Source organism: Sinocyclocheilus anshuiensis, unplaced genomic scaffold, assembly GCF_001515605.1.
Source record: "Sinocyclocheilus anshuiensis isolate Anshui unplaced genomic scaffold, SAMN03320099.WGS_v1.1 scaffold242, whole genome shotgun sequence".
Taxonomy (NCBI): domain Eukaryota; kingdom Metazoa; phylum Chordata; class Actinopteri; order Cypriniformes; family Cyprinidae; genus Sinocyclocheilus; species Sinocyclocheilus anshuiensis.
This window is the reverse complement of record NW_015546053.1, coordinates 227,957-239,380: the sequence shown is the minus strand read 5'-3', so window position 1 is coordinate 239,380 and position 11,424 is coordinate 227,957. Positions and strand designations below refer to the sequence as shown.

Sequence of the window (11,424 nt, the reverse complement as noted above, 5' to 3'; positions counted from 1 at the left end):
TGGTTAGCTAGCCCAGTGTGTTGTGATTGGCTAAACCGCCTCTAGTGCGCGTCTAATCGTCCCGCCCCTCACTTCAGTGGCATGTGCTCCGGTTGTATTGTAAAGCGTAACTTTGCAGATATTGTTTATGATTAAACAGCAACATTACACACTAACATTAAAAAAGTGAAATCGCAATCAACCACCCCTTTAAAAATTGTCACCATGTTTTTTGCATTCTACTTGCGCCATTGTGTCTTTTGCAGCTTCTCGTATATAATGTGGTGTAGCCTAGTTACATTATGATTATATATTCAGTGGCATAAAATGGTCTTTAAAATGACAATAATATCGCTTATCGCAATTATTTCTGGGGCAATATATCGCACAACAAAAAGCTGTTATCGTGACAGGCCTAACATACAATATATATTTTGAAAATATTTACATGTATATACATTTATATGTTTCAATTATTATATTTTAGATTATTATATAAATATATTTAATACATAAACAACATATTTTCCTTAAATATATACATGCATGTTTTTTATATATACACATAATAAATATACACAGTACACACTCATATATTACGTCAAATTTACTTTTATTTTGGATGCGATTAATCGCGATTATTCGTTTGACAGCACTAACATATACGTATACACGCACACACATACATTCTTATATACTGTATATTTCTGCTTACAGTAGGGGATTTGAGCAAACATCAAGCCTAAGAGCTAAATATAAATCATATTGAACTACAGACAACTTCAGTAATGTGGCTTATTGAGTAGAGATGTCCTGTTAGTTTTCTAAGTGATCAGATTTGTAAGTAGAAAAAAAAATTTTTAATTTACATTGAAGGACTGAACTGAGCCTTGGGGGTGGGTGTTTTTGCTAGTATGCAACAATCCAGAATACCCTAGCAACCATATGTCATGACACTCAGTACACCCTACCCTAGCAACAGCTTCGGAATGCACAAAAAGCACTTTTAGAACACCTTAGTAACACATAGCAGCTCCTTGACAACACTTGCAACATTAAAATGTAATCAAAAATGAAAAAACTCTATTTACAATATATATTTTTCTAGCTGTTCTCTGAGAAATGTAATAGCTTTTGACTGCTAGAGTTTTACCTAAACACCAGAAGTGTTACAGAGGTCTGTTCTGGAGGAGGGTGAGAAACAGCAGATTGGAGTTGTGATGAGATATGATGAGATGAGATAAACAACATACACTCATTAGAGTGAGTAAACAAAATAAACGTCATTCAGACAACTACATTATTGCCATCAAATGTCCCTCTGTTATAGAGACACTACTTTAAAAGGGATAGTTCACCAAAAATTCATCCTTTACTCACCAACAAATCATTACAATAAAAACTTACATTACAAGAAAATCTTCTTTGATACTTGAGTAAATGATGATCAAATAGACTTTTTGATGTTTGGGTGTACTATCCCTTTAAAAAAAAAAAATCTGCATTTCTTTATGGTTTAGTTCATCTTCAAAAAAAGGTGATCAATCATCCTGAAGCGTCAAATTATAGCATGCATCTAGAGGAGCAGGGCAGCACCGCAGGCAGGGCCGTTTCTAGGCAATTTGACACCTCTGAATGCATTATTTGTAAATTGACTGTTAAGATAAACATTTTGCACAATTTATTATCTGTAATATCATTGTGTTGCCACTAGATGCTGTATAAGCCCTATGTAACAATCTCCAGTAGCTAAGACATTGCACATAATTTACACATAAATCAATCAATTATTCTAAAAAAAGAATGAAAACAATTGACTTCCTTAGATCTATGTGAGTGAATACAAGAAGCACATTATTTCCAAGCAACACATCTTTTTTGTATCAAAATTTAATAGTTTGCTTCACCTTTAAAATGACTTTCCTTTTCGGCTCACATCATCATGTTTCACTCAGAAATACATTACATTACATGTGGCAGGTGCTAAATCCAAAGTGACTTACAGGACATTCAGGAAATGCATTTTATTAATACTAGTGTTCGCTGGGAATTGAACCCGCAACCTTTGTGTTCCCGGCGCAGTGCTTTACCAGTTGAGCATATTATAGAAGTAAAATGGGTTTGCCATTTTAGTGTTTTTCTTCAGTGCTCTATTGATGCTTTGAATAGACAACAAAGATTATATTTGGATGACAAAAAAAGCAAAAGCAAGGACAACAAAACAACAAAGATGCTCTGAACGTTTTACTGTGTATGTGCATCAAGGGAAAGAGAGATACTCCCATGTTTTATCTGGGCAGGTCATGCATGTGTATGTGTAGTGAGATGTTTGCTGGAGGCAATCCTTCAGGGTGATGTTTTACTTAACCATTCATGATGCCACTGATCCAGGGCTTGCACGGTACGCAGGCATGGCTCTAACTGCTATTTTCTCTGGTTACTGATTCTCTATCACTTTCTGTGCTGTTCCTTTCACAGACGTTAAGGATTCCTTACAAGCTTTAAATTATGTTTTGCTCTTCGCATTTCCTCAGGCTTTCCAATAAATTCCAGGCCAAAAGGGACTATGTTTTGAGCTGTATAGGATATTAGGATATTTTCTGTTGGTGGATTGCTGTTCTTTGTCTGTGATTGCAAACAAACACTTTTCTGCAAACAGAAGAATTTCATGTTGTTGCTGCTGCTGAAGTTTAAGGCTAATTCCTGTATGATCACAAATAGTATGAGATGGAATAAAAAAATAAAAAAAATTAGAAAATAAAATATTCTTATGCAACACCTCAGATGGGATTGGCCGACATGTTTTGAGCTGTATAGGATATTAGGATATTTTCTGTTGGTGGATTGCTGTTCTTTGTCTGTGATTGCAAACAAAAACTTTTCTGCAAACAGAAGAATTTCATGTTGTTGCTGCTGCTGAAGTTTAAGGCTAATTCCTTTATGATCACAAATAGTATGAGATGGAATAAAAAAAATAAAAAAATTTAGAAAATAAAATATTCTTATGCAACACCTCAGATGGGATTGGCCGACGGTCAGTGCTTTTTTGTGTCATGTTCGCATACTCCAGTCAGTCTGTGTGACTTTGTATGAGTGAGTCATTTGAATCCTTCATTCAAAACACTCATTAATTCAGGAACAAACAAGTGATTGTTTATATGAGTGAGTTAAATTTTCAGTAGTGGAGACTTTTATCCAATGTCACTTATAAATAAGTATTACAAGAAGCAATTCATCCTAAGACGACAGAAAACGAGAAGTAAATGACTGAATTATTCACTCAACCGATTAGTTCAAGAAACTTATTTAGGAGTGGAATAAGTGTATTTGAGTTGCTGAATCCAGGGCAGTGCACAGGGAGGTGGGCCCAGTGGCTAGAGCCACTGCCCCTCTGCCCTCATCGGCTGAGGTGCTCCTCTCACCCCCAATAGTTTATGTTATTATCAGCTATGTGTAATTGTAATGTTCTATCAAAACATCTACAATAAAGTCTGAAATTATTACAGAGTGTGCTGTCTTCTCTTTTAATTGTATATCTGTAACAACTGGATAATTTGTATTAACAAGCACTCACTCCCTTAGTGCCCCCTTTTTTGGTTTAGGCCACTGCCCCTCAAAATGTTTGTGCACGGCCCTGGCTGAATCATTAACTCAACTGATTTGTTCAGAAATACATATTCATTCAGGAATGAATTACTGTTGTAGACATGTTTGCATTAATTTAATTTGGATCTATTTTCATTGGCTGAAAAAAAAAACAGTAAAAAGTAACTGCCAATATTGTGCCTGAAGGCAAGTTATTTAATATTAAATTCTCGTTATATGATACTATTCAGACTGTAAGTGAAGTCATCTGAAATCTGTAAAAGTTCATAATGCATGATATACTAAATGAAACATTCTAAATGTACAGTACTGTATGTGTAACATTAGCCTGATAGGTTTTCTTGTGACTATGTTCTGGCAGGCCAGAAGGAGGTAAACGCCACTGGGAGGTCATTCACGGTCAGGAGCACCATACACCTCAAGGTGGACAGGACAGATGATGGAGCAGCGTACACCTGTGTGGTGGAGCACATAGCTCTGGGCTCCTTGCCGCACCAGGTTACAGAAGTGCTGGAGGTCCACTGTGAGTCATATTTTTGGATCAGTTTCCCTCCTGACTTTAGTTTGACGGAAACTGCTCTCAGATCAGCTGAAGCAGGATGTCTGCCAGCACCAGTTTAAAAAGCAGCAGAGACAGTGTTGTGTGTACAGTAACCACAATTTAGCAATGTTTTGCAGTAGTGTGACAGTAGCCAAGTTACAATTTTTTTTTCAAAATAGTCAAAACATTTCTATTAACAAGCTATTTTGGTCCAAAAAGTAGTGGTGTGGTGATACAAAATGCTAGTAGTTTACAATGTTTCATTCTATGTGGATATAATATTTACATTGAAGTTCCCTTTTCTTCATACATTTTTACATTTTGTGTTTCGGTTGTTTGGTGTTTTTATTTTGCTTTGTGATTTATGTTTTATTTTGTGTTTTTGTTATGTTTTGGTTGTTTTGTGTTATTGTTTTGCTTTGGATATTTTGTTTTACTTTTTGTTTTTTGTGTTTTTGTTTTACTTTGGTTGTTTTGTGTTTTTGTTTTATTTTGTGTTCTTGTATTGCTTTGTGATTTTTGTTTTATTTTGTATTTTTGTTATGTTTTGCTTGTTTTGTGTTTTTGTTTTGTTTTGTGTTTTGTGTTTTTTGTTTTATTTTGTGTTTTGGTTATGTTTTACTTTTTTGTTTTGTTTTATTTTGTGTTTTTGTATTGCTGTGTGATTTTTATTTTATTTTGTGTTTTTGTTATGTTTTGTTTTTTGTTATGTTTTACTTTTTTGTTTTGTTGTGTTTTGGTTATGTTTTGGTTGTTTTGTTTTGTCTTTTGTTTTATTTTTGTGTTGTTTTGTTTTGTTATTTTGGGGTGGGGGGGGGTTGGTTGTGTTTTACATTTTTCTTGTTGTTGTTTTGTGTTTGTTTGTTTCATTCTGTGTTTCGTTGTGTCTTTGGTTTGCTTTGTGATTCTTGTTTTATTTTGTGTTTTGTTTTCTTTTTTGTTCTCAATCCAGATCCTCCTCAGGTACAGATTGTGCGCTCAGTAATAGTACCTCAGGAAGGACAATACTTCAAACTGGAGTGTGTATCCAAAGGCAACCCACTGTGAGTGCAGTGTTCTTTTAATCACCTATGTGAACATTGTTTGAATATGGTTTGTCTTATGAAGTTGAACTTGCAGAATCATCACGTCTCAAGGCGGCCCTTATCTGCATGCCGAGAACAAAAAGCAATAATACTAAATCAGATTGTGATATTTGGGAGAGATTTAATGAGTCATATAATCGTCGAGAGACAGTTGTAACTCTTTTAGAGTGACCTTTCAGAGGTAGAGGACAAAACCGTAAAAAGTTCCTTGAGTAGAAATGATAACAAAATGAGAGACAAATCTTTTCTGCCATCAACCTACTAAACCTATGCCCTAAACAGATTAAAGGATTAGGTTCGACCAAAAGATTTTTTTTTTTCATATATTTACAATAGAAGTACAACAGGGGGCATTTATATATTATATGTGTTCTTGTGTTCAAAAATAGCTTGACAGATTTATTTTGTTGTTTTGTTTTAATGTACTAAAACTAAGAAATATATAGTAAAAAATCTACAGAAACTAGCAGAAACTGCCCGTTTTCTGGCACTGCATGCCAATTTCAATATTTTAATATAATATTTTAATAAAATAACGGCTTCTTTGCAGTTTTGGGAATGTGTGTATCCTTTGTTAAATTATATAGTTTCTTGCAATAGCATGTATGAACACAAAATAAAACTTAAAATGATTAAATTAAATTAAATTAAATTAAATTACTATGCATAAAAATCACGTTTGTAAACCTTCTTATGTACAGACATACCAGTGTTTTCAGAGTTTTTTACTTTTCTGAGGCCTCAAGCTATATTATTCTTTCATTTTCAGGCCTGAGCCAATTTTTTGGACAAAAGATGGAGGTGAGCTTCCTGATGTTGAACGAATGATTGTGGAGGGTAGAGATCTAATCATAACCACACTGAACAAAACAGACAACGGCACATATCGCTGTGAGGCCAGCAACCACCTCGGCACCAACAGGGATGAATTTACACTGTATGTGTACGGTAAGTACTTCTGGGTCATCATAACCTCTGGAGGGCAATAAATCCATGAGTTTATTTATTTATATTTTCATGTGTTCTCATTATTTATTTTATTTGTGAAAGTTTGTTAATATCCATCGTAATCCAAGTCAAAACACACATACGCACTCAGTAAATTCCTCCTGGCCTAGTTTACCAGGAGTTTTGTATGTTGAGTGTATACAACAGAAACTGCTGGTGGCTGCAGTATTTGCCACCAAAGTGAGACGGAGCCAGAAATGATAAGTTGGTTCTCCAAAACAGGAAGCAAAGCAAGAGAAGAACACACAATTAAGGGTCCACTGCTAATGCAGATAACATTTGTCAAGCAAAAATTGGAAGGAAGATACAGAGCGCTTGGGACAGAGACGGATTTGTAGCATCGCTTTTTAATAGGCCCAACAGCAATCTTTGAGAGAAATCATTTGGAAGGTACACATTTGTTGTACTAAAAACAAAGACGCTGGATTGGTCTCAACAGGAGGGGCCTTTATGGAAAGGACTCTCCATGCTCTCCATGCCTTTCCATTGCCCCAGATTTATTTGGAAATCATTTGGAAGGTACACATTTGTTGTACTAAAAACAAAGACGCTGGATTGGTCTCAACAGGAGGGGCCTTTATGGAAAGGACACCTTTTGAAAGTCGAGTCCACAGCTCTCCATGCCTTTCCATTGCCCCAGATTTATTTGGAGACAAACAGACACACAAAATAAAGACTACTGTAGAAGCTCTACAAATGAATCAGGTTACAGAAAGTTACTGTTAGCATAACAATATATTAGCGACATGCTAACTACTTTTGAATAGTCATCGACTGAAATGAACACTTTTTGTTGCAGCATTTACTATAGCAAAAACTAACCAATCAAACCTCGGCCCCCAGGTTAAAGAGATGCGAGGAAGCGAGTGACAGACAGGTGTAGAGAGAAAAAGAGAGGGAGAATCTCATTCACATGACTCATTACCTTCTAATTCATCTAGATGTCTGACTTCACCCAAGTGATATTTATTAAGCCCTTCCTCTCAGGAGGAGTTGTCCGACTCGGCTCTCGAATTAACCTAATTTGCTAATGGTACGATTGCCAAGTGGCAATAAATGTCAGTTGAATTCACGCACTCCCTATTCATCTCCAGTTACCGTTTTAATTTCCGTTTATTAATGTGTCTGCTGGTAGGTACACTTTATTTTGCAGAGGACAGATAGAAATGGGAATGTCTGGTGTTTAGGAAAGGCAATAAATACAAAGTAGGATGGCAAAGTGTGTTATGTTAGTATTCTGTTCAGTAGGATGGCAAATTGGGCTGTGATGTGTAACATTACTCAGTTTTGTTTTTCATGTTTTTTCCTTAGAAATGGGTATCATAAGGAATTTAATGATTCCGATTCTGACTCAACTTAACCATTATTTAAAAAAAATAATTATTAATGTATTTAGAACTAACCCTTGTGAAAATGAAGTGTGCTTAATTCTACTGAATGTGCACTTGTAGTGTACTTCAAAACATAAGTATATATTTTTTAAAAATGTACTTGCAGATAATATAATATTAATGAAATTAAAGGCTACATAAGTGTACTTAGTGCATGTTTCTTAAGACACTTAAGTACACTTTTAAAAAGTGCACTTTGTAATAATGTCATGAAACATTTTAAAGTACTTTTTAAATAACTGTTTTAATTTTTTGTTGTGCTTTAATAAAGTACACTAATTCTGATGTGTTGACTATGCTACAGCAAATATTCTATACAACTATAGTGTGATGTTCCATATTACATTTAAAGTTAATATATTTTAAATGTGCTTTTACAATTTTTAAATTGTTACTTCATTGTAATTTACAAATGTGTAATTACAAATATATTTAAATACATGACACAAGTATCAATACTAATGACATTAAACTATACTTTAGTTTACTGTAAATGCTCATTAGTACATTCAGCAGTACATCTTAACCATATTTCAAATACAATAGAAGTAATTATGAAATTATATATAAAAATGTATTCAAGTCCTACTTAATTGGGTCAACAAAAAAGTGCTCTAAAGTTCAGCTATTTGTATTTAATATAAATATAAACTACAGTACTTTAATTTCAATTAACATGCAGTTAAATGTCTAAAAAAATGCCATTCAAGTTTGCAGTTAAGTATATAATATATTTTCATAATGTTTTCTAAAAGTATGCTAAAGTGTACTTCTAAGGGAATAATTGTTTAAAACTACAGTATACAGTAAACAAATACAATACAGTTATTTTTTTAATTGAAGTGGCATTTAGTACACATCTGTTCAGAATGTGTATCTTTAAAGGTGAAGGGTGTCACATTTGCACCACTTTCACTGCTTCGACTTATAAAAATAAGAACTCCTTTAACAGGTTTCCTTCTATTAACACCTCCACTCCAACTGCTATTGGTCGAACCAATAGTTAGCCCCGCCCACAAACTCACCCCATTGGTTCGAGCCAATGCTACTACAGTATGTTGGGTTTGCTCTAAAAACATATCAATGCTTTGATAGTACCAAAGTGTTTACATTTTCACAGAAACGGTGCTAGTAATAGTTAATACTAGTAACGGTAATCGTGATTTATATGTGCATTTAAAGATATACATCTCTGCAACAGAGTTTCAGACCTTTGTTGTAATAAATTCTATTAAATAAATAAACAAAATTATGATAATAGTGTGGGTGGTCACACTTTATTTTAAGGTCCAATTCTCACTATTAAGAAACCATTAACTATTACTTTTGCCTCAAACTCTTAGGTTGCTCCTTATGAATAGTTAGTAAGGTAGTTGTTAAGTTTAGGTATTGTGTAGGATTATGGATGTAGAATATGGTCATACAGAATGTGTGCTTTATAAGTACTAATAAACAGTCAATATGTTAATAGGCACGTCATTAGTTCCAAAAGTATTTCTCCACAAATTTTTCCCATAGGGATTAAAATGTATTTGTAATTTACCACAAATTCCACTGTTAAACATTATAATTTGAAAAACAAGCAGGCTGCTGGCTTCAACATTCCCTTCCTTGAATCTTAATACTTTGTGTTGTTTCCTGGATGATCCACGACTGTCTTTCTGTTTTGTGATAGTTGTTCATGAGTCCCTTGTTGGTTCTGAGCAGTTCAACTGCCTGCTGTTGAAAAATCCTGCAGCTCCTGCACATTCTTTGGTTTTCCAACATTTTATGCATATTTGAACCCTTTCCAACAGTGTCTGTATGATGTTGAGATCCATATTTTCACATGAAAGACAATTGGGGGACTCATACATAACTATTATATAAGATGAAGACATGTACTGATGCTCGAGAAGGCAACACAATGCATTAAGAGCTAGGGGGTATGTAAACTTATGAGCACAACCGTATATATATATATTCTGTAGTCACTGGAGACCGCTATATATTTGTAGCTCTATAGTGTATTCATTAGAGCTGTTCTGGCATAGGTAGTAACAATATAAAACAGAGCTATGCACTCCCAGGGTTTCCCCACTCTCTCCACTCTCCTATTGTATAACTCAAAGTCAAAAAAGCCCATAAAGACAAAAGTGAAACCTCCATATATTCAGAAGTCAAGCTTGCAGCAGCAGAGAGTTTGCAGAAAGACAAGCAAGCTAGAAAACAGCAGCATCCATAGCCAATCCGATTGCTCCGCTGGATGGGAAAATCCATGTATTGGTCTGCACGCTCCTATGTGAGTGTTATTGAGCCGCTGAGAGACCTGTGACATCTCTCCTGCAGGTGTAATGTATAGTCTAATTGTACTCAGCAGTAGGTCTGAGCAGACGAGACTCCCTCTGGCAACTCTGCGCCCCGAGTTCTCCTCTGACTTTTAAATGAGCATCAGCATTTACGTTTAATCCGGCGCTTGCTTGGAACTGTCAAATATTTATTGCTTGCTTCCTATAATCAGCATTTGTTCACTCCCAACCCCCTCTCAATTAAAACCATGAGAACAGAAGAAAAAGAGTTTTGTTTACTTGCTCGGAAAAGCGTGCAAACATCCATAAAATTGACGTCTTTTCAGAAGCGCGCCCTGCTGCCGGAGCAAGAGATGAAATGCTTCCAGAGGCACTTGTGAGGCAATTTGACCCTAAACGAAATCCTTGTCAAATAGCTTGAAAATGCTGAGTTGTATTTATACTTCTTTTAACTTTTTGCTCCTCTCCAGTCTTAGGTCTTATTTAAAAGAGCTAATTATGTATCGGTAATCAGTTTGGGAGACGAGTAAAGGAAGGGCGCGGGAGGCAGAGACTGATCAAAACAGCTCGCGTTTGAAGCACAGGCACTCACGTTTCTGATCTAGAAGTTAAGCATTAAGCATTAGGGAACCAAAAGAGGAGCCTTGACCAACAAGAAAAACAGAAAATAAACATGTAAATACAGCTGTTTTGGGCAAGGTGATATGTAAAACAGGGCCGATGGGTGAATCGCACGAAAACATATCCAGGTCATGTTTCACCCTAAAAAAATTTTTTAAAAGATAGTCAGAAACTTGACAAACCTTCATAGAATGTGTCCCAAAATGAGGCTACATTTAGAATATGTTTCTATTTTTCTTTTGCATGAGGCCAAGCTTGAATAGAGATGTAAGCAAAAAAAACAAAAAACGACAGTGCGTTTCTACAGGAAGAAATCAAGATGCAAAATAAATATATTATTTTTTTTATATACTTTTTTTTTTTGCTTCACAAAAAAAATATCATCTGCATAAATACATATAAATAATATCTGCACATTTTCCGTAGGCCTACACCAAAAGGTAAAAACATATACACCACTGTACAAAATTTTGGGATCAAGATTTTTTTTAAATAAATGAACACTTTTATGCAAGGATGTGTTAATTTGGTCAAAAGTGGCAGTAAAGACTTGTATAATTTTCCAAAATATTCAACAAATATGTTAAACTGTTTTCAATATATGTTGTTCTTTTGAAACATTTATTCAACAAAGAATTCTGAATATAATATAATATAATATAATAATGTAACAATATAATATTGTTAATATATATATCAAAATAAAATAAAATATAATAATAAAAATATTAATCAGCACAACGGTTTTCAACATTCATAATTAAATAAAAATGTTTCTTGAACATCAAACTGGAGTAATAGCTGTTGAAAATTCAGCAAGGATGCGTTAATTTGGTCAAAAGTGACAGTAAAGACATTTATAATGTTACAAAAAAAAATATTAAAAAATATTTAACAATTATGAA

The 11,424-nt window shown here is 34.4% G+C and overlaps 1 protein-coding gene across 1 annotated transcript in view; it reads left to right on the top strand.

Moving 5' to 3' along the window:
* LOC107699225 (cell adhesion molecule 2-like) overlaps positions 1-11,424 on the top strand; it is a 267,199-nt gene that overhangs the window by 239,026 nt on the left and 16,749 nt on the right. Inside the window, exons 6-8 of the mRNA XM_016500423.1 lie at positions 3,947-4,108; positions 5,079-5,169; positions 5,981-6,159. Coding sequence (XP_016355909.1) covers positions 3,947-4,108; positions 5,079-5,169; positions 5,981-6,159 — 432 coding nt within the window. The remainder of the gene's footprint in view (positions 1-3,946; positions 4,109-5,078; positions 5,170-5,980; positions 6,160-11,424) is intronic.